General features: G+C 41.0%; 1 protein-coding gene across 1 annotated transcript in view; it reads right to left on the reverse strand.

Annotated features, from left to right (window-relative positions):
* Positions 1 to 3,617: 3,617 nt before the first annotated feature.
* The window catches only part of TUBD1 (tubulin delta 1), a 27,854-nt gene continuing 7,779 nt past the window's right edge, over positions 3,618 to 23,692 (reverse strand). The window contains exons 6-10 of the mRNA XM_059378875.1: positions 23,462 to 23,692; positions 16,703 to 16,867; positions 9,716 to 9,856; positions 5,523 to 5,706; positions 3,618 to 3,782 (exon numbers count right to left, since the gene is read on the reverse strand). Of these exons, the coding sequence (XP_059234858.1) occupies positions 3,680 to 3,782; positions 5,523 to 5,706; positions 9,716 to 9,856; positions 16,703 to 16,867; positions 23,462 to 23,692 (824 nt within the window). The 3' untranslated portion in view covers positions 3,618 to 3,679. The remainder of the gene's footprint in view (positions 3,783 to 5,522; positions 5,707 to 9,715; positions 9,857 to 16,702; positions 16,868 to 23,461) is intronic.

A 23,692-nucleotide genomic window follows, 5' to 3' on the forward strand; every position in this document is an offset into this window, starting at 1 on the left:
TAAGACAAGTCTGCAAATATTTGAGTATTCACACACATCAAATAATGCAGTAATGGATCATAAAAGAAAAGCTCTACTCATATAAGTGAATAGACCAAGAGCTGTGTCTACCTTCGGCTTTTTTCAAATATTCACCTGCCATTGATTCCATGAGTTGCCAAACTAGAAATAAATTCATGCCCGTTGGTACCTCTTGAATTACTTCCTTAAATATAGAGTGATTAATCTTATGACTTTCTTTAAGCTTCACTTAGAGCAGGTTCCTCAGAATCAGCTTATGATTGGTGAGCTCCAGATCTTCATTAATGCTGGTTCGGTTTGGGAAACTGTTTCAGGCTTTGGATGTTTTCAGTGTAAAAACCATTACTTTTAACTTTATTTATTTATTTTTAAAGAGATATTTATTTATTTATTTATTTGACGGACAGAGATCACAAGTAGGCAGAGAGGCAGGCAGAGAGAGAGAGGAGGAAGCTCGCTCCCCGCTGAGCAGAGAGCCCAATGCGGGACTCCATCCCAGGACCCTGAGATCATGACCTGAGCCAAAGGCAGAGGCTTTAACTCACTTAGCCACCCAAGCGCCCCTTAACTTTATTTTGTAAAAATCATTATCTGATTATTTTTCAAGTATACTTGGGTTAACAAAATGCAGCAGAGGGGTGTGCCTTTTAGTGGCTGAACAGACCACTTCTTACATTCCTTAGAAATAAGATATGGCTCAGTATTTTAAATCATAGCAACAGTTGATAAGAAAAACAGCAAAAAGGTAATCATTTCCATATGGAAAGAAAAGGAAGAAACCAGTGAAGATGTGAACTGTCATTTTTCCATATAAAAATAAATCACCACTGGTAGATTTGGCAGAAGGGGCAAATATTCCTATTTGTTTCCCATTTGACATTTGTTAATACACTGCATGTGACGTATTTTATTGAAATACACAATTACTCTCAAGTTCAGTTGTCAATTTCCAAGTGTGTTTTGTTCTTCTCAGTGAAACCCACATCTGTATGTGTCAATTTCATCAAGGACAGTATTTCCTTGGTGGTAATTTTCTCAACTTCGTGAAATTTTAATGAAAGCTCTTTTTTTTTTTTTAAAAGATTTTATATATTTGACAGAGAAATCACAAGTAGGCAGAGAGGCAGGCAGAGAGAGAGGGGGAAGCAGGCTCCCCGCTGAGCAGAGAACCCGATGTGGGGCTTGATCCCAGGACCCTGAGATCATGACCCAAGCAGAAAGCAGAGGCTTAACCCTCTGGGCCACCCAGGCGCCCTAGGTGCCCCTTAATGAAAGCTCTTACCCCTTTTTTCTGACAAGCATAACATCTTCCATCCTAGCTAAATACTATAAGTAATCTGAAAGCACTAGTTGAATATAGTTAGTTTCTGCTCTTGCATTTCAAGATCTAAAAGAAAAAGTGACCTGGGGCGCCTGGGTGGCTCAGTGGGTTAAGCCGCTGCCTTCGGCTCAGGTCATGATCTCAGGGTCCTGGGATCGAGTCCCGCATCGGGCTCTCTGCTCAGCAGGGAGCCTGCTTCCCTCTCTCTCTCTGGCTGCCTCTCTGCCTACTTGTGATTTCTCTCTGTCAAATAAATAAATCTTTAAAAAAAGTAAATAAATAAAAGAAAAGAAAAAGTGACCTGATTTTCTGATGCCTAGAAAATTTAAGAAAAGCAAAAATTTACTTATTTTTGTACTTAAGCATGATTTACGTTTATTAACAAACTCTGATGTTTATTTTTAAATAGCTTTTTTAAGTGGAGAAATCTTAACTGTTACAGAAGAAAATAGTGAAAAAAGTTCATAGTCTAGCATTTGACAGTAGCTCCCTCTTGTGGTTCAAAGCATCCACTTCAATTAAATGGAGAACTGCAGGAGCTCCTGGGTAGCTCAGTCATTAAGCATCAGCCTTCAGCTCTTGTCCTGATCCCAGGGTCTTAGGATCAAACCCCGCATTGGGCTCCCTACTTGATGGGAAGCCCGCTTCTCCCTCTGTTCCCCCAGCTTATGCTGTCTCTCTCTTTCTCTCTGGCAAATAAATAAATAAATAAAATCTTAAAAAAAATAAAAATAAAATTTTTTAAAAATGCAGAATTGCAATTTCTTAGCTTCAAATTGTGTGGTGAAAGTTTAGCTGGTATTTAGTGAATCCTTTTTTAAAATTTTTAAATATTTTATTTATTTATTTGATAGAGACACGGCAAGAAAGGGAACACAAGCAAAGGGAGTGGGAGAGGGAGAAGCAGGCTCCCCATGAGCAGGGAGCCCGAGGCAGGGCTGGATCCTAGGATCCTGGGATCATGACCTGAGCAGAAGGCAGATGCCCAGTGACTGAGCCACCAGGTGGCACTAGTGAATACTTTTTGGCATAAAGAAGGGAAGACTTAGAGGGGCAGCTGGGTTAGCGCAGTTGGTTAAGCATCTGCCTTTGGCTCAGGTGATGATCCCAGAGTCCTGGGATTGATCCCCACCTCAGGCTCTCTGCTCAGCAGGATATCTGCTTCTCCCTCTCCCTCGGCCCCACCCCCTGCTTGTGTGCTTGCTCTTTCTTGCTCTCTCAAATAAATAAAAGCTTAAAAAAAAAAAAAGAAGTGAAGACTTAGAAACATGGGGACAAAACAGAATATTCTCTTTTTTGGATACTTCCAGAGTTCCAACATCTCAGCAAAGTGTTTCCAAATTTCTTTATACAAGTACCAGTTTCTTTCTTACTAATGAAAATACCACGTATGGGGCGCCTGGGTGGCTCAGTGGGTTGAGGCCTCTGCCTTTGGCTCAGGTCATGGTCTCAGAGTCCTGGGATCGAGCCCCGCATCGGGCTCTCTGCTCAGCGGGGAGCCTGCTTCCTCCTCTCTCTCTCTGCCTGCCTCTCTACCTACTTGTAATCTCTGCCTTTCAAATGAATGGATAAAATCTTTAAAAAAAAATTAAAAAAAAAAAAAAAAAAAGAAAATACCACGTAGACATTTTCATTGAAAACATGACATTCTCCATTTAAAAGGTCTTCCTCCTTTTCTGTGGTCATAGCATGCCAAAGGAAACAGCATTCAACTTTGTTACTTTAACAGGTAGAGATTTGAAAACCTTACAGAGAAAGTATTATTGAAAATATTTTAGCCCATGGGGCGCCTGGGTGGCTCAGTGGATTGAAGCCTCTGCCTTCGGCTTGGGTCGTGATCCCAGGGTCCTGGGATGGAGTCCTGCATCAGGCTCTCTGCTCAGCGGGGAGCCTGCTTCCTCCTCTGTCTCTCTCTCTCTCTCTGCCTGCCTCTCTGCCTACTTGTGATCTCTGTCAAATAAATAAATAAGAATATTTTAAAAATTAAATAAATAAAGTTAAAAGTAATGGTTTTTACACTTGTGATCTCTGTCAAATAAATAAAATCTTTTTTTTTTTAATGATTTTATTTATTTATTTGAGAGAGAGACAGTGATAGAGAACATGAGCGAGGAGAAGGTCAGAGGGAGAAGCAGACTCCCCATGGAGCTGGGAGCCCGATGTGGGTGGGACTCGATCCTGGGAGTCCAGGATCATGACCTGAGCCGAAGGCAGTCCTCCAACCAACTGAGCCACCCAGGCGCCCCATCAAATAAATAAAATCTTAAAAAAATAATAAAAAGAAAAGAAAGTATTTTAGCCCCAAAATGACTTAACATATTTTTCCTTTGTTCGACATCAGAGGTTGCAGTAACTGGCAACAACCTGTTCCAACAATGTAAAACTATCCAAAAAGTCCTCTTCTTCAAGTCCAAATTTTGTGTACTGATGAATGTAGGCTCTGTTGAAAGAAACAGAAAATGTAAAATTAAAAAAAAATCAGGCAAATGAATAACTCTTAAAATCAAACAATAAGTAGAACTTTCCTAGTTCATGAATATTTGAAGATGGCAGAACCTCTTAAATGTCTTAGATTTGCTTCAATGTTTATTCCAAAGATTAGCAAACTGAAAAAGTTTATGTCAAGCTCCCTGTCTCTTTAGTGTCTAAGAGAGTGACAATAAGAAGCAATAGGAGAAAGAAGCAGGTTCAGATTTGGTTATCTAACCCAGTACATACTCATCACCCTACAGAGATGACTGGGTTCAGTATCAACTCTAAAAAGTGCCTGAGAATTTTCACCTAAACCTTGAAATTTCAGAAATACATTAATCCAGTTCTAGGAATGAAGTGAAGTCTCCCAAGTATTTTTCAGACATTTAATTTGTAGTTATGCCAGGTGGTTCTATGAATACCCTGTATCCCCCAAATGAGAAATCATGTGAAAAAGAATGTCGAGCAAAGGCAGACCTGGATTAAACTGAGGTAATAAGGGCTGTGGCCATTTAATGGGAGTGGGAAGAGAACAATACCAGGAAAGGACAGAGTTCACAGTCCGGGGTGTGGGGGCTTATGGAATGGCCACGTGCAGGATGGGGGGCCCTTGGGAATCCTGGCTAATCATATTAGAGGCCTTGCCCATTAATAGGGAAATTTTGCTTTGACACGAGTTAATTGTGGCCGAGGTCAGGAAATCTGATAACACATTTCTTAGTACCAAGCAGACATTTCTTAACAGACAGAGTTGAACTTGTAAGATTTCTTGCTGAACAAGATCAGGGATCTCTTTCATTCTTCCAAGGGTCTTATTTTGGAAAACTATGTTATTGTCCAGCCTCATAATGAAATTTCTACTTTCATTTCATTTCATTTAGAAATGACTCCTCTAGTCAATAACAGCACTGTAGTAGGTGATTTTACATGGGTATCACATTTAATCCTCACTGCACCACTGTGCAGATAAGAAAATGACACCTGAACTAACATGACCCAGTTTCACACCTACAGAGTGGTAACTGTGCTTACTCCAGGCTGTAGGTTGAATGTTTATGTTCCCCCCAAATTCATACATTGAAATCCTAACACCCAAGGTGATGGTATTAGGCGGTGAGGCCTTTGGAGGGTGATTCGATCACAAGGGTAGAGCCCTCATGAATGGGATTAGGGCCTTTTATTTTTTATTTTATTTTTATTTTATTTATTTTTTTTAAAGATTTTATTTGACAGACAGAGATCATAAGTAGGCAGACAGGCAGGCAGAGAGAGAGAGAGAGGAGGAAGCAGGCTCCCCGCAGAGCAGAGAGCCCCATGTGGGACTCGATCCCAGGACCCTGAGATCATGACCTGAGCCGAAGGCAGCGGCTTAACCCACTGAGCCACCCAGGCGCCCCAGGAATTAGTGCCTTTTAAAAGGGGCCCATGAAAGTTTCTTTGCCCCTTTGGCTATTTGAAGACACAAGGAAAAGAAACCACCTATGAACCCAGAAGTAGGTCTTCATCAGACATCAAATCTGCCAGCACCTTCACCTTGGATCTCCTAATCTCCAGACCTCCTGAGAAATTTTGTTGTTTATAAGATACTCAGTCTGGGCTATTTTTGTTACAGCAAACCAAACAGACTAAAACATTCCAAATCCTGCTTTGTGTTTTAAGGTATTATCTGCCTAAGGTAGAAAGGTTTGTACATTTATTTTTTACTTACTTTGAAGCAAACATATTCCAGGCTTTGCCCACAATTGTATCAAGTGGTTTTAGTAAGAACTGGCTATTGCTGACCAACGCTGCAGACTTCTCATATTTGCTAAAGGCTCGCTGGGTTTTCCACACATTGAAAGCATTAATAGGTTTTAACCAAGAAGTATAGAGAGCTGGATCTTTAAATCCTCCTAGAGTAAAACAACACAAGCCATTGTTTACATCATAAATCATTAATTTTAGAAACAAATTAATAAACTTTCTTTTTTAATTCATTTCATCAGAAGACTCCTGTTGTTTTGCCTTCTAATACTAGCTTTACGGGCGCCTGGGTGGCTCAGCTGGTTAAGCATCTGCCTTCATGTCAGGTCATGATCCCAGAGTCCTGGGATGAGTCCTGCATCTGTCTCCCTGCTCAGTGGGCAGTCTGCGTCTCCCTCTGCCCCTCTCTCTGCTCGTGTACACTCTTTATCTTTCACAAAAATAAATAAATAAATAAAAATATTTAAAACTAGCTTTATGTTGCTTTTGGATAAATGATCCATATTCATTGTAAAAAAAAAATTCATATCATTCAGGAAAGTAAATGTGAGATAGGAAACCATCAAAAATCCTAGAGGAGAATACAGGTAACAATCTCTTTGACCTTGGCCATAGCAACTTCTCCAGATATGTCTCTGGAGGCAAGGGACACAAAAGGAAGAATTAACTTTTGGGACTTTATCAAGACAAAAAGTCTGCACAATGAAGGAAATAGTCAACCAAACTAAAAGGCGACCTTCAGAATGGGAGAAGATATTTGTGAATAACATATCTGATAAAGGGTTAATATCCAAAATCTATAAGGAACCAATCAAACTCAACTCCCAAAAAACAAATAATCCAGTTAAGAAATGGGCAGAAGACAGAAATAGACATTTTTCCAAAGAAGACACCCAGATGGTCAACAGACAAGTGAAAAGATGCCCAACATCACTCATCATCAGGGAAATACGAATCAAAACTACAATGAGATACTGCCTCACACCAGTCAGAATGGCTAAAATTAACAACATGGGAAACAACAGGTGTTGGTAAGGATGTGGAGAAAGGGGAACCCTCTTAACACTGTTGGTGGGAATGCAAACTGGGGCAGCCACTTGGGAAAACAGCATGGAGGTTCCTCAAAAGGTTAAAAATAGAACTACCCTCTGACCCAATAATTGCACTACTAGGTATTTACCCAAAGAATACAAAAATACTGATTCCAAGGGACACATATGCCCCAATGTTTACAGCAGCATTATCAACAATAGCCAAATTATGGAAAGAGCCCAAATGTCCACTGACTGTGAATGGATGAAGAAATTGTGGTATACAGAGGTGCTGGGGTGGTTCAGTCAGTTCAGTGTCTGACTCTTGATATCCACTTGGGTCATGATCTTGAGGTCTTGGGATTGAGCCCTGCATCAGGTTCCCTGCTCAGTGGGGAGTGTGCTTAAAGATTTCTTTCCCTTTCTCTGTACCCCTCTCCCAGCTTGCGTTCTCACTCTCTCATTCTCTGAAATAAAGTCTTTTAAAAAAAAGGAAGTTGTGGCATACATATACAATGGAATATTACTTTGCCATAAAACAAAATGAAATCTTGCCATTTCCAACAACGTGGATGGAGCTAGAGTGTATTATGCTACATGAAATAAGTCAATGAGAGAAAGACAAATACCACACTCATGTGTGGAAACAAAATGGACAAACATGGCAGGAGGGAGAGAGAGAGGCAAACCATAAAACGGACCCTTTACAGAGAACAAACTCTTTACAGAGAACAAACTGACGGTTGCTGGAGGGGAGGTAGGCGGGGAATGGGTTAAATGGGTGATGGGTCTTAAGGAGGGCACATGTGATGAGCACTGGGTGTTGTGTCACTGATGAATCACTAAATCCTACACCTGAAACTAGTATTACTATATATGTTAACTAACTGGAATTTATATAAAAACTTAAACAAAAAAAATAAAGAAAATTTAAAAGTCAACTGAACATCTGAAATGTCACCACCCAGATAAGACCATGAACATTTTGCTGACCTTGAGTCTGTAATTTTACAAAAATGCTGTTCTGTAATCTGTTTTCATTTCACCTATATGTTGTGAACCTCCTTTCCATGTCAACAAATATCATTCATAAAGTTTTATTATATGAATATACCATAATTTATTTAACACATTTCCTACTGTTGAGCATTTAGGTTGTTTCTGCATTTTTGTGTAATAGATATTGTAGTAAATACCTTTGTCAGAACACCTCTCTGTATGTCATGTGCTGTGGATACATTTTTGGAAGTTTGATTACTTTATATATCCTCTTATTCTCTCAATTTAAAATCTGAAATGAAGGGGCGCCTGGGTGGCTCAGTGGTTAAAGCCTCTGCCTTCGGCTCAGGTCATGATCCCAGGGTTCTGGGATCAAGCCCCGCATCGGGCTCTCTGCTCAGTGGGGAGCCTGCTTCCTCCTCTCTCTCTGCCTACTTGTGATTTCTGTCAAATAAATGAATAAAATCTTTAAAAAAAAATAAAATAACATCTGAAATGAAGACTATGAAGAAAATGTTCTGAGGTAGGAGAAAGTATACCATTTGACAGACTTGAAACGATTCCTTTTAATTACCACTTTCTTATCTAAGGTGTATTATAGGAACTAGATTATTTGGTTTTTTTAATATTAAAGCTAGAAGCAGGCAACTTGATACTGCTAAAATCATCAAATAAGGAGTACCTGTGTGGCTCAGTTAGCTGGGTGTCCAGTAAAACAAAACCATCAAATAACGATAAGACAAACCTGGAGATTTTCCATAAAAACACAAAGCTAAAAGAGTACTTCTCTTTGAACTTCCTGAAAGTTTTATATCAAAATGCTTGTCACAGAGACCACTGGTTATGCTACATGACCTGTTCTCTCCTTCTTTAGAAAGAGAACCCCCAAATTTTAACTGTATTCATGGCCGCCCTTGTAGCTAGGTATAGCACAAGTCAGCCCCAATCAAAGCTGTATAAACACCAGTGTGTGCAACTCTAGGAGGAGGCTGGTGGCATGCTCATTCCTATGTGGTTTGATGCCTGAAGCTCAAACAGATGTCTGGGACTACAAAAGGAAGCCATAAGGTGAAGACAATAAGAACAGCAAGCCTCAAAAGAAAGAATTAAACCTGTATCTTGTTTCAATCTCTTCTATTTTTGGTATCCAATCATATAGTAACTGATAGAAACACATAATTATTATTTTCCTTTCTTTAAAAATAAATTCAGGGGCGCCTGGGTGGCTCAGTGGCTTAAGCCTCTGCCTTCGGCTCAGGTCATGGTCTCAGGGTCCTGGGATCAAGCCCCACATCGGGCTCTCTGCTCAGTGGGGAGTCTTCTTCCCTCCTCTCTCTCTGCCTGCCTGTCTACTTGTGATCTTTCTCTCTCTGTCAAATAAATAAATAAAATCTTTTAAAAAATAAATAAATAAATAAAAATAAATTGAGGGACTTCCCTTTTTAAATATATTTTATTTATTTATTTGAAAGAGAGTGCAAGTGAGAGAGAGCACAAGCAGGGTGAAGGGCAGAGGTAGAAGGAGATTCCCGCTGAGAGGGAGCCCGACATGGGACTCAATCCCCAGACTCCAGGATCACCGCCTGAGCCAAAGGCAGATGCTCGAACGACTGAGCCACCCAGCCACCTGGGACTTCCTTTTTAAATTAATTAATTAATTAATTAATTATTTTAAAGATTTTTATTTATTTGACAGACAGATCACAAATAGGCAGAGAGGCAGGCAGAGAGAGAGAGGAGGAGGAGGCAGGCTCCCTGCTGAGCAGAGAGCCTGATGTGAGGCTTGATCCCAGGACCCTGGGATCACGACTTGAGCCGAAGGCAGAGGCTTTAACCACTGAGCCACCCAGGTGCCCCGGGACATCCTTTTTTTTAAAAAATGTGTTACCATGAGGGCACCTGGGTGGCTCAGTGGGTTAAGCCACAGCCTTCGGCCAGGGTCCTGGGATCGAGTCCCGTATCAGGCTCTCTGCTCGGCAGGGAGCCTGCTTCTCCTCTCTCTCTTTCAGCCTGTCTCTCTGCCTACTTGTGATCTCTGTCAAATAAATAAATAAAATCTTTGAAAAAAAAAATGTGTTACCATGTACATGTGCAGAATGTACATATTGATTTCACCTTAACTTCTTACCCAGATCTGCACTGTGAACATCTTTTCCACGAAGGATGACCAAGTTGGCAATGGAAGTGTTAAACTGAAGCTCCCTGTTGAGGGATGCTTTACCCAGAGTAGGAAGTCTTGATAAAGGAGGCCGTATGTGCCAATCAATACCTACCAAAAGAAAAAAAGCACAAGGTTTTATAAATAGTTCAGAATAAGAAAAGAAAAGCATATTACGGTATGTATATTTTACATAAATTTTTATAGTTGCTTTTTTTCTACTAAATGTTTAAAAATTCGTATCTGGTTGACCCAAAATGATTCAAACTATTCAATCCCGAGAAAGGCAGGAAGTATTTCTTCATAAAGTACTAAAGGATGGGGGTAGGTACATACAATGGATTTCTCTTCACCAGTAAAAAGAAACTATTAATACACATAACAAACAGCAGGGATACATCTCAAAAGCATTATGGTAAGTGAAACAAGCTTGACTCAAAAAATTATGCACTGTATGATTCCATTTACAGAACATTCTGGAAAAGGCACAACCATAAGAATGAAATTCAGATCCATAGTTGCTAGGGGCTGGAGTCAGGGGCAGTAAGTGCCTCCAAAGTACGAACGAACTTTCTGAGATGATGTAAACACTATTTCAATTGTGGTGGAGGTTATATTTTATAGAGATTTGTCCAAATTCATAGAACCATACACTTAAAAAGGTGAACCTTACTCTATATAGAATACATACAAAATGTATGTAAAGGGCGAACCTTACTCTATATAGAATACATACAAAAATGTTAAGGGATGTAGAAACATAAAACAAAAATAGGATTGAAAACTGACACCAGTCATGTAGAAATATTAAGAAAATACTCTTAATGTATACAATGGAATATTACTCAGCCGTCAGAAAGGATGAGTATACTTACCATTTACACTGATGTGCATGGAACTGGAGGGTATTATGCTGAGTAAAATAAGTCAAGAAGAGAAAGACAATTATCATATGGTTTCACTCATATGTGGAATATAAGGAATAGTACAGAGGACCATAAGGGAAGGGAGGGAAAACTGAATGGGAAGAAATTAGAGAGGGAGACAAACCATGAGAGACTCTTAACAATGGGAAACAAACTGAGGGTTGCTGGAGGGGAGGTGGGTAAGAAGATGGGGTGACTGGGTGAAGGGTTTTAAGGAGGGCACATGATGTGATAAGCACTGGGTGTTATAAGCAACTGATGAATTGTTGAACACTACATCTGAAAATGATGTACTATTTGTTGGCTAATTGAATTTAAATTAAAAAAAAGAAAATACTATTAAAGTATACATAGGATAGGGATAAATTTCAGCACTCAGCCACAGACTGATTTTCAATGAAAATAAAAACATAAGAAACTAAAATCTTTGGCATGCTGAACTCAATAATAACACAAATGAGCCAATTTAAAAATCAGAAAGAGGGACGCCTGGGTGGCTCAGTGGGTTAGCTTAACCCGCTGCTTTCAGCTCAGGTCATGATCCCAGGATCCTGGGATTGAGTCCCGCATTGGGCTCCTTGCTTAGCAGGGAGCCTGCTTCTCTCTCTGCCTCTGCCTGCCACTCTGCCTGCTTGTGCGCTAGCTCGCGCACTCTCTCTCTCTCTTTCTCTCTCTGACAAATAAATAAATAAAATCTTTAAAAAATAAATAAATAGGGCGCCTGGGTGGCTCAGTGGGTTAAGCCGCTGCCTTCGGCTCAGGTCATGATCTCAGGGTCCTGGGATCGAGGCCCGCATTGGGCTCTCTGCTCAGCAGGGAGCCTGCTTCCTCCTCTCTCTCTGCCTGCCTCTCTGCCTGCTTGTGATCTCTCTCTGTCAAATAAATAAAATCTTAAAAAAAAAAAAATCTTAAATAAATAAATAAATAAAAATCAGAAAGATGTTTGAATAGAAATTTCATGGAAGAAGATAAACAAACCTAACAAGCACATTAACAGATCTCAACATCACAGTCATTAGGAAAATGCAAAATGAAACCAAACCACAAGGAGACACTACTTCACACCTATTAGAATGGCTATAATCAAAACGACTAACAATGTCAGGTGTTGGCAAGGATGTGGAAAACTCAAACCCTCTTCAACTGTTTGTGGGAATGTAAAATGGTGCAGCCATTTTGGAGAGTATAGCAATTTTACAAAACATTAAACACATACTTATCCTTTGACCGAGCAATGCCACTTACAAGTATACAACCAAGAGACTGAAAACATATGTCCATACAAAGACTTTATACAAATGCACACAGCAGCATTATTCATGACAGACACAAAGTGAAAACAAGCTAAACGTCCATCAACTGTTGGACATCTAAAGAAAATGTGGTATATTCATGTAATGGAATACCGTTCAGCAATACTGAAGTTGATACAAAATTGAACTACTGATACATACTACAACGTCGATGACCCTCAAAGACATGAAGTGAAAAAGGTCAGACACAGGGTCACCTGGATGGTTCAGTGGGTTAAAGCCTCTGTCTTTGGCTCAGGTCATGATCTCAGGGTCCTGGGTTTGAGCCCCACATCAAGCTCTCTGCTCAGCAGGGAGCCTGCTTTCCCCCTCACCTCTCTGCCTGCCTCTCTGCCTACCTGTGATCTCTCTCTTTGTCACAAAAATAAACAAAATCATTAAAAAAAAAAAGAAAAAAGAAAAAGGTCAGACACAAAAGACTGTATATTGTCTAATTCCATTTATATGGTTTATCCAAAATTGGCAAATCTATAGAGATAGAAAGCATAGCAGTGGTTGTTTGGGAATAGGAATAAAAATGGGAATTGAGGGGCGCCTGGGTGGCTTAGTGGGTTAATCCTCTGCCTTCGGCTCGGGTCGTGATCTCAGGGTCCTGGGATCAAGCCCCACATCGGGTTCTCTGCTCAGCAGGGAACCTGCTTCCCCCTCTCTCTCTGCCTGCCTCTTTGCCTACTTTGGATTTCTGTCTGTCAAATAAATAAATAAAATATTTTTTTAAAAAAATGGGAATTGACTGCAGATGAACACAAGGATCTTTTTGAAGTGATCGACATGTTCTACAACTGTCTTTTTTTTTTTTTAAAGATTTTATTTATTTATTTGACAGAGAACACAAGTAGACAGAGGCAGGCAGATAGAGAGGAAGGGAAGCAGGCCCCCCGCTGAGCAGAGAGCCCAATGTGGGGCTCGATCCCAGGACCCTGAGATCATGACCTGAGCCGAAGGCAGCGGCTTAACCCACTGAGCCACCCAGGCGCCCCAACAACTGTCTTGTGATAGGGGCACAAGGGTAGTTCAGTCGGTTAAGCATCTGCTTTCAGCTCAAGTCGTGATCCTGGGGTCCTGGGATCGAGCCCCACCTCAGCTTCCCTGCTCAGTGGGAGTCTGCTTCCCCTACTCCCTCTCTCTCTGCTCCCCCGGCTTGTGCTATCTGTATCTTTCTTTCTCAAATAAATAAAATCTTAAAAAAATTAAAACAAAAAAACTGGCTTGTGATAATGGTTACATAACTCTGCAAATTTACTAAAAATATCACTAAATTATATAGGTGAGACATATGGTATATAAATCATATCTCAGTAAAGATATTTAAAAATTTATGACCTACTGTAAAAGCTGTATTTGTGTGTGTGTGTGTTTTAAGATTTCATCTATTTATTTGGTAGAGAGAGAGAGCACAAGCAAGGAGAGCAACAGGCAGAGGGAGAAGCAGGCTCCCACTGAGCAGGGAGCCTGATGCAGGGCTCGATCCCAAGACCCTGAGATCATGACCTGAACTGAAGGCAGACGCCTAAGTGACTGAGTCCCCCACACGTCCCTACATACATGAAGATTTTTAAAGCTATTTGTCTCAACCTGGTAAGTGACATAAATATATTTATTCATATATACTCATATATATGAAAATATTTATATGTTCAAAGCTGTATCTATAACTGTTAAAAAATGTTGACACTCAAGGTTCTGCATGGGAAAATGACTAAGCAAACTGGTTTATTGACCTAAGAGAGCTCAGAGCAGCATGTCTCATGCTATACCCTGAGGAACACTGTGTTCCTTGAGATGTTAACAGGTATTACTAGAAAAACAGGTACTGAGGCCAAAAAATTTGGTAAGAATTCCTTTAAGATATGAAGATGTGACCTTTCTATTTATCTCCAAACCTCAGGCACTATGATCTAAAATCCATAAGGTATCACTAAGTACGTAATGTTGAGAAAATCCATCCACTTTTATAGTATTGAAACCCAACTAATTGTTATTTGTGATAAAATATATGCTGCTCAAATATTCACTAATAGTAGTGATTTCCAGTTAAACCCAGGTGCCCCAAGACAGAGGTATTTTTAAAAGGCATAAACATGAAAACAGGGAATGGAAGAGAAGATAATGGGAACAACATTTTGGAAGATGATAAGCAAATGAGCCAGCTGTGGCTGACTTAGCAACCAGGGACATTCTGCCCCCAGTGAAGATCCTGGCAGGAGGCCAGGCCCTTCTAAAAGGGGGAAACAAGAGGATTAGTTAAAAATCTTCATGCAAGGGGAGCCTGGGTGGCTCAGTGGGTTAAAGCCTCTGCCTTCGGCTCAGGTCACTACTATCCCAGGGTCTTGGGATTGAGCCCCGCATCAGGCTCTCTGCTCAGCAGTGAGTCTGCTTCCTTCCCTCTCTCTCTCTGCCTGTCTCTGCCTACTTGTGATCTCTGTCTGTCAAATAAATAAATAAAATCTGGGGGGCCTGGGTGACTCAGTGGGTTAAAGCCTCTGCCTTCGGCTCAGGTCACGGTCCCAGGGTTCTGGGATGGAGCCCCGCGTCGGGCTCTCTGCTCGGCGGGGAGCCTGCTTCCTCCTCTCTCTCTCTCTGCCTGCCTCTCTGCCTACTCATGATCTCTCTGTCAAATAAATAAATAAAATCTTTAAGAATAAATAAATAAAATCTTAAAAAAAAAAAAAATCTTCATGCAAAGTGGAGAGGCCAGAACACTTCCTCACTCCTGGCAGCAGAGGGCGTGCCCCCCCTTCATCCTAGAAGCCATCTGCTCAAGAAAGGCTAAAATAGTGAGGCTCCAGCCTCCACCGAACTACATGCTGGGCCCTGCCTTCCAGGCTTGGAAGATACAGCAGTAAACAAAACAGAAATCTCTGCTCTTCTAAAGCTTACATCCTACAGAGATCAATGGAAGATCCACACTAAGGTAGAGACAAAGAGGCAATCCTAAAAGATTCAAGAGAGAACAAAACAGGTTTAAGAATCAGATTGATGTGGGACCTCGTGGCAACCACTGAAGCTGGAAGATAACAGAACAATGCCTTCAAAATTCTGAGCAAACATGACTCCCCACTCTCAGATCTTATATCTGAGCAAATCATCAATCAAATGTAAAGGCAGAATAATGACATTTATAGCTTTAATTTTTTTTTTTTTTACCTTCCTTGTACTTTTTCTTAGGAAGCTCTTGGAGAGTGTGTCCTATCGCTATGAGAGAATAAACAAAACAAAACAAAAGGCAGATGTGGAATCTAGGAAATCAGACAGAATATAGAATGAGGCAGAGATGTTGGTGCTGGCTGCTCATCAAGCCTGGAGAGTAGCCAGGGCAGCAACAAGAGGAGGAGATCTCCAAAAGGGACATTTCCAAAGAGATAATGAAAGTAAGAGACTACCTGATGGGTTTGAACATGTTGAGAAGGGATTCATTTTTATGGGAAAAATTTAGGGATAGATGTGTGACGGGCACACAGAATACTGAGCAAATAAGTATAATTTTTGTAAAGTAATCTCTACACCCAATGTGAGGTTCGAACCTGAATCGCAGGCTCTACTGACTGAGCCAGACAAGTAAGTGCCCCCAAATAAGTATTATTAACCAGCGGAAAAAAAAAAATTAACTGAAGAAAAAAATTACATGAAATAAATTTATTCTATGTATATAGTACATGGCTCAACTATAAAAAATATTTACCTATCAAAGGTAGTACAAACATTGAAAACAAATCTAATTCAAAAGTATGTTATAAACATAAAGGGAAAAGGGAGGGAGGGATGGGGAGGGGAAGAGAGGGAGAGAGAAAGAGAGTGTGTGTGTGTGTGTGTGTGTGTGTGTGTGTGTGTATACAGAGGAAGTATAAGTAGATTCAATTCTCAATTTCACATTAGGAAAACAACTGACAATATCTAAACCTGGAAAATAAAATAAGTAACAGCATAAGCAAGATACTTAGAAATATGGAGGGGGGGCGCCTGGGTGGCTCAGTGGGTTAAGCCGCTGCCTTCGGCTCAGGTCATGATCTCAGGGTCCTGGGATCGAGTCCCGCATCGGGCTCTCTGCTCAGCAGGGTGCCTGCTTCCTCCTCTCTCTCTGCCTGCCTCTCTGCCTACTTGTGATCTCTCTCTGTCAAATAAATAAAATCTTTAAAAAAAAAAAAAAAAGAAATATGGAGGGGAAGTCCAGAAAAAAACAGCTAAAAACATTGACAGTTTCATCAAGGCAGTGGGGATGTGTAGGACAAGGATCTGCTCTTTTCCTCATTATAAATTCATATTGGACAACTGGTTTTTTTTAAAAAACTGAGATATAGTTTACATACAATGCAATGTAGATATAAGTATACACTTAGATGAGTTTTGACCATTTGATTTTTTTAAAAACTATGTTCATTTATCACTTCGATCAAAATAAAACAGGGGCAACTGGCATGGGATTCCTGGTATCAGGTTAGGGAAATTGAGTCCCATGTTAGGTGTAGAGATTACTAAAAATAAATAAATAACCTTAAAAAAAAATGTCATGCTCCTCTGAAATTTTTTTCATTTTTGGTAAATGAAACTGTGAAGTGATTAAGAAACCCTCCTGGGATGTCCTGGTGAGTTTCTGTAGGAGCCTCCCTGACCAGAAGAAGGCACCATTATTTCAACTGGCCGAGGAAGTTGATATTGAGAATTCCAGTTCAGGCACTTTCCCCAGCTTGTGGCCTGCATATTTTTAAAATATACTTTACCTTCTTCCATTTTTGAATTAGAAATGAGCATCTGTCTCAGATATTTGAGGAGGCCGGCCCAAGTAAAGGTGCTGTATGCCAGTGAGTTCTCAGACATTTGAGGAATGTTACGAATACCCAGCATCTTGAATTCAGGATGGGGAACCAAATTCTCCATTAAGTCTCCTGTAAAGAAAAAAATCTGAGCTAAACTTTTAAATTCCATAATGTTTCCACTGGCCAATACACAACTGTGGCTTGATGGTTTGGAGGGCCAAACATGTTTTCTCCTCCAAGACCAGAGTTGCTTAAGTTTAAAAACATAAATAAAATTTCAGAGACAATGTCTATTTTATTTTATTTTTTTAAAAGATTTTGTTTATTTATTTATTTGACAGACAGAGATCACAAGTAGGCAGAGAGGCAGGCAGAGAGAGAGGAGGAAGCAGGCTCCCTGCCGAGCAGAGAGCCCAATGCGGGGCTCGATCCCAGGACCCTGGGATCATGACCTGAGCCGAAGGCAGAGGCCCCAACCCACTGAGCCACCCAGGTGCCCCAACAATGTCTATTTTAGATGACATATTTTGGCACATATTTTAGCATGAGTGAGAAAGGCACTTTGCCCAAAAGGAAACAAGAATTTAGAAGCTAAAAAATTGGAAACATGAATGAAAAATTTAGCTACACCTCAGGAAAATAAAGTAAGCATGAGAGCTACTATGCTTTTATCATCATTCTATAGTCACTATAATTTCCTTTGGAAATTTTCCTAGATCTCTTATTTATTTTATCTACTTAAATGATAATCAGAACCTTTTAAGTCAAACTCTACTAGGAAAAAAAGAGATTAGGGATTCCTGAAGACAGGAATATGCCTGTCTTTAGAAACTTATATTTGTAATGACACAGGATTATGGAAAAAGGCTAATTTGTTTTGCATTCAGAGCTGTTTTATATGTTTGTAGAAAAGCTAGAGGAAAGAGAAAAATATATTACTACAAAAATATGAAATATAAATTTTATAGCAGTACAAACTCATATTCTATATCCTCAGGGAAAGAACAGATCTTGACGCCGGCATATACAAAATGCTGCACAAATTGGTCTTATGCCTAATGGAGTTTTCTCTAAACCTAAGAGTCCTTTTCTGCAGAATACCTAGAGCTGAATTCTATTGCATAGCACAAATAAAGAAGTGACAGCCAGCAGACGTAGCCTGAGCACTAACACATAAAGTATTAATTATCACAATCCCCCTCCCCCCGGCCCCCTTGTTCACCCACTCTCATTTTAGCCAATCTCGCACCTTGCTGAGACCCTATTATGAACTGAAGGTTTGTTCCCCCCCTCAAATTCCTATACTGAAATCTTAACCCCTGAGGTGGTGGTATGTTAAGGATGGAGCCCTTATAAATAGGATTAGTGCCCTTATAGAAGGGGTCCTCCTGAGCTCTCGAGCCCTTCCTGCCAGATGAGGACACAATGAGAAGATGGCCATCTGAGAACTAGGAATCAGACCCTTACCAGACACCACTATTGGTGTCTCGATCTTGGACTTCCCAGCCTCCAGAACCACAAGAAATAAATTTATGTTGTTTATAAGCACTTTTGATATAGCAACCTAAATGGGCTAAGACAAACTAATCCGTGGACTGACTGACTGCTCAGTCTATTAGTCTCCCCCCTTCTTCGCTCCTCTCCTTAATCAGCTACTTGCTCTTGTCTCTTCTTCAGATCTTTCTAGTGAAAATCCAATCTTGGATCAGACTCACTCCTCACATTCTCTGTGCCTGTCAGAGCACAGCTAAAGCAAGTCACCCTGGGGTGCCTGGGTGGCTCAGTTGTTAAGTGTCTGCCTTTAGTTTAGGTCATGATCCCAGGGTCTTGGGATTGAGCCCTGTATCGGGCTCTCTGCTCGATGGGAAGCCTGCTTCTCCTTCTCCCACTCCCTCTACTTGTGTTCCCTCTCCGGCTGTGTCTCTTTCTGTCAAATAAATAAATAAAATCTTAAAAAAACAATAAAGCAAATCAGCCCATCTCACTGATGGGACCCCTCAGAATTTAGATGCCGAACACTGCTGCCCACTAATGCTGATGCTCTGTTGTAAAGGTGCCATCCCCTCAAACACCTGAGTGGAGCCATGTGGATATCCAAGGTCATCTCATGCAGAGACTATGGAGCACAGCAAACATACCTGAGAAGGGGCATGGAGGCCAAAGCAGCCGGAAGAGAGTGAGTAGCAGGATATAAGATCGACAAAGCAGTGCGAAACCAGACAGAGCAAAGCCTTACATGTGATTCCAATGACTCTGGCTTTAACTCTGGGTGAGATGGGAAACCTCCTGAAGGTTTGGAGTAGGAGAGAAACAGGACCTAATGGGATTTAACCTTTTAGACAAGTAAAGCCAGACTTCAGTCTGGCTGCTATACTTAAAGAAAGGCTGTGCATTGGCAAAGGTTGAAGAGGGAAGACCAGCCTCCAGCCAACTCCTCACAGGACATTTCCATTACGATATGAAGGCAGATGCCTAACCATCTGAGCCACCCAGGTGCCCCCATGGAAGGCTACTTTAAGGGGTAACTGTGACCTGAGACTGGGAAGATAAAAGGGAAATGGCCAGGAGGATATTCCTGGTAGAGGGAGCAGGAAGTTGATGAGAACAGCAAGAACAGACCCCCTGAAAATGAGCTGGGCTCTGAGGTGCAGTGAGGCCCCCGAAGCTGTGCTCGTGAACAGGGAGAAGAGCAGAAGGGAACCTGGAAAACAGAAGATGGATTACATACAACTGAGGCACTGGTAGACTCTGCTATAAGAAAGCTGGACCTAAGACTTTAGAATTTTTTTTTTTTTTTTTTTTTTTGTAGGCTCCATGGAGCCCTGACCTAAGACTTTAAAACTGAGCAACTGAGGGAGTGAGAAAGAAACAAGCTTGTGGGAGAAAGCTGTTTCAAATACATTGTTTGGGATGTCCATACAGGAAGGCTGCAGGATATAGAAATCTGGAGCTAAGAGAATTGGTAGGAGTTGGAAATAAACCAGCAGGTTGGAGGATACAAATGGCATTTAGAGCCATGGAAGTGGGCCAGTTATCAGGGAGAGAATCCAAGACCAGCATTTAGAGCTTGGGAAAAGGAAGATGAAACAAAAGAGGGAAGAAAGAAAGGAAAGGAATTAAAGGAGTGATCATTGAGTTAGAAGGAAAATCAGGAGGGCTGTCACAAAAGACAAAGAGAAGATTTGGAAGACTAAAGGTAAGCCATGCCAAATTCTACTGACAGGTTGATGGAAACAAGGAGAGCAAAGTGTCCACTGAATTTGGCAATGTGGACATGCCTGTGACTTGTAAAAAGCAATTTCAGAAAAGCAGTGAGGGAGAAACTAGAGCAGAGTGGGCTGAAGAGCAAAGAGATGAGGAGAAGAGGACAACAAGGGCAGACACAAGTCATAATGCCCTTGTATTGTTCTAAAGAATAACAGAGAAATAGGTTCAATAACTAGAGGTGAGGTCAAAGGAGGGTATTTTCAGTGTGAGAGATGCCAGAGAGTTGTTATAATGGCAGTTATCTAGGAAAGATGCATGGAGAACAAGAGATGAGTGAGGAATTAAGCTCCTGAAAAAAGAGAGGGAATGGGACCCAGAAGCCAAGTGAGAGACTGGCCTTTGATAGGAGCAGGACACTTCTACTGTGACACCAGGTGAAGTGCAAAGGTGAGTCCAGAGAGCACAGTAAGGTTTGCAGACATAGTGGGGGAGCTGAGAGAGCTCCCGTGTGACTAAATGCCTTTATTTCCTCAATGAGGTCCAGTGAGGAATGACTAGACTAGCCTGCAGACTCAACCACCAGTTAGTTTTCCACAGGCGAATTTTTCAATAATAAAAGTGACTATGTCACCAACCTGTTTAAAATTGTTTGGCAGTTTTCCCTTCTCTTTGGGTGATGAGAAAGGCCTCCAAATGGCTTATGAGGACCTGCAAGGCCTGCCCCTGCTTACCACGTTAGCTTCAGATTTCAGCCAGCCCCTACACCATTCCCTGCACTCCAGTGCCACTGGATTTGTTTGATGTGCCAGGCTTCCTTCTGCTGCAAGGCCTTTTCATGTGCTGTTCCCTCTGCACACGCTACTCTCTCCTCCCTCCCTAAGTCACTTCCGAGTCCTTATCCAGCTCTTGGCTCAGGTGTTGTTTTCTCAGGGCAGCCTTCTCTGCGCCTGCAGTCTAAGTCTGATTCCTTCATGACACATTCTCTTGTACTATGTTCCTTTAGAGCACTTAACTCAGTTTTTAATTATATGTTCTTAATGTAATTTGTTTGTTTAATGTCTCTCCTTCCCATTTCACAGGGAACACAATGTCTGCATTGGCTCCCGCTGGATCCCTGACATTTAGCATAGTGACTGACACATAGCAGGAAGTCAATAAATATTGGTTGAGTGAACAGATGTGCAATATGGTTAAGTACCATGACATGCACAGATATTAACAAGATACAGGTCTCCAAGGAAGCTGCAAATGAGTGGGATTACATAATACACACATGACAGAATTCCCTCTGTAAGGAAACACATGGTGTTAGTTACAATGGCATCATCTGGGAAAGGGTGAGGACACCTACTTTTGATTGCTTTTGCAATCTTTGCATTGTACCTTCGCATTCTTTGAATACGTGTGTGTGTGTGACTTTTATTTTTAAATTATTTTTATTTAATAATTTGTTTATTCATTATTTATTTAATAAATTCATTTATTATTAATTTATTTAATAATTTATTTAATAATTAATTTTAAATTATTTTAAAAAAGATTTTATCCATTCATTTGAGAGAGAGAGCATGAGCGAGAGAGCACAAACAGGGACATCATGAGCAGGGAGAGTGGCAGAGGGAGAGAGAGAAGCAAACTCCCCGCTGAGCAGAGAGCCCAATGCAGGGCTTGATCCCAGGACTCTGCATCATGACCCCAGCTGAAGGCAGATGCTCAACTGACTGAGCCACCCAAGCACCCCTGTTACTTTTAAAGGTAAGCAAACACACTTAAAGAAATAATAAAGGTAAGAAACATTAAGTGACATAAAGGAGAGAATGCCTTAAATTTCAAAGGAAAGAGGGTTACACTAGGTAAAGGCCTCAGCAGGAAAGTTTTATAGAAAAATTATCACTTGAACAGGTGACTGAAGGATGAGTTAAGGTTTCAATACAGGTGAAGAAGGGAAGGATGAAATAATTACTGAGAAGGAACACTGAGCAAAGGGATCAGGGCTGGAAATTACCAGGCTGAAGAAAGACAATGGAGACAGGATGAAAAGTAGGTGGGGGCAGAGGAAGCAGGAAGTAATGAAGCTAGGAAGTTAGGGTTTAGGGCATAATGTGGAGTCCAGGCTAAGGAATTCTCACAAATGTGGCCACAGGTTGAACAGGAGAGTATAAGAATTAGATCTGTGCATGCGGGCGGCTCTTTTGCAGTCAGTGTGCAAGATGGACTGCAGGGGGAAAATGCAGGGTTAGGACCATCTTAAGACAGGAACATCAATTTGAAATAAGCTCCGTTTTTTGTGTGAGAGAGAGAGAGAAAGAGAGAAAGAGAGAAGGAGTAGAAAGAGACTAGTTTACTTTGCATTCAAGGAGAGTATGCACTATTAGATAAGAGATATGGATACCATGAGCCAATGTCAGACAGGAAAGGAGGGGAAGAATGCAGGCAGATGGCAGAGACGGCACCAAGAAGTCTGAACATCCTCATGAGATATGAGGACAGTGAGAGAAAGCCAGGTGATAGAAATTGAGGAAGAGGGACGTGGGGAGAGATGGCAGGAAAAAAAAGATGGATCCATTCAGAATAATCTAAATTTAAAGAAGCAGAAGGTAATTAAGAAAAGTGGGGTAGGTGGAGATTAGGACTGAGGAGAGTATAGATTATGGAGTTATTTGCAGATGATATGAATTGATAAGGCATCACTTGACCAGCTGAAAAAAGAATGATGAATTTTTTTTTTTAAGATTTTATTTATTTATTTGACAGAGAGAGATTATAAGTAGACAGAGAGGCAGGCAGAGAGAGAGAGAGAGGGAAGCAGGCTTCCTGCTGAGCACAGAGCCCAATGCGGGACTTGATCCCAGGACCCTGAGATCATGACCTGAGCTGAAGGCAGCGGCTTAACCCACTGAGCCACCCAGGCACCCCAAGAATGATGAATTTCTTTATGGGGTGATGAAAATGATGGTTGTACAACTTCGTGAATATGCTAAAAATAGAATTGTACACTTTAAGTGAGTGAATTATATGGTATGTGAATTATATGTCAAAGTTTCTATGAAAAAAGAAGAGAAAGGATCCTGAAGAATGGAGTCAGTGATATCACCACTCTTCAGAAATTTAGTAACTTCTCAAAACCTCATAAGACAGTTGGAAAGCGGGGTGCCTGGGTGGCTCAGTGGGTTAAAACCTCTGCCTTTGGCTCAGGTCATGATCCCAGGGTCCTGGGTTCGAGCCCTGCATCGGGCTCTCTGGGCGGGGAGCCTGCTTCCTCCTCTCTCTCTCTCTCTGCCTGCCTCTCTGCCTACTTGTGATCTCTATCTGTCAAATAAATAAATAAAATCTTTTTTAAAAAGTGTAAAAAAAAAAAAAAGACAGTTGGAGAGTGACGTAGCTCTTTAGAAATGTTTTTGAGAGGAGGGAAACCTGAGTGTATCCTCAGACAGAGAGGAGGAGCTAGTAGGGAATAACTGTGAGGCTTTCAGAACACAAGACTTTCCTACAAATTACATACAAGAGGACAAATACCTAATGGATTTCTTCTGTAGTGACATGAGCCTTCCACGGAATACGTAGGCTGGAACACGCTTCCCAACTGATGTGCAAGGACTTGGTTTATATCACTAAAGGAGATCTGCTTGATGTTCATCAGTTTCGCACAGATCTTATGAACAGCATCATTTTCATGAACAAGGAGGGCATCTGAAGATCGGTACAAGTGAGAAAGAGTCAAAATGGAGTTGTAGTTCTGGACAATAA

The sequence above is a fragment of the Mustela nigripes genome, chromosome 16, assembly GCF_022355385.1.
Source record: "Mustela nigripes isolate SB6536 chromosome 16, MUSNIG.SB6536, whole genome shotgun sequence".
Classification (NCBI taxonomy): Eukaryota; Metazoa; Chordata; class Mammalia; order Carnivora; family Mustelidae; genus Mustela; species Mustela nigripes.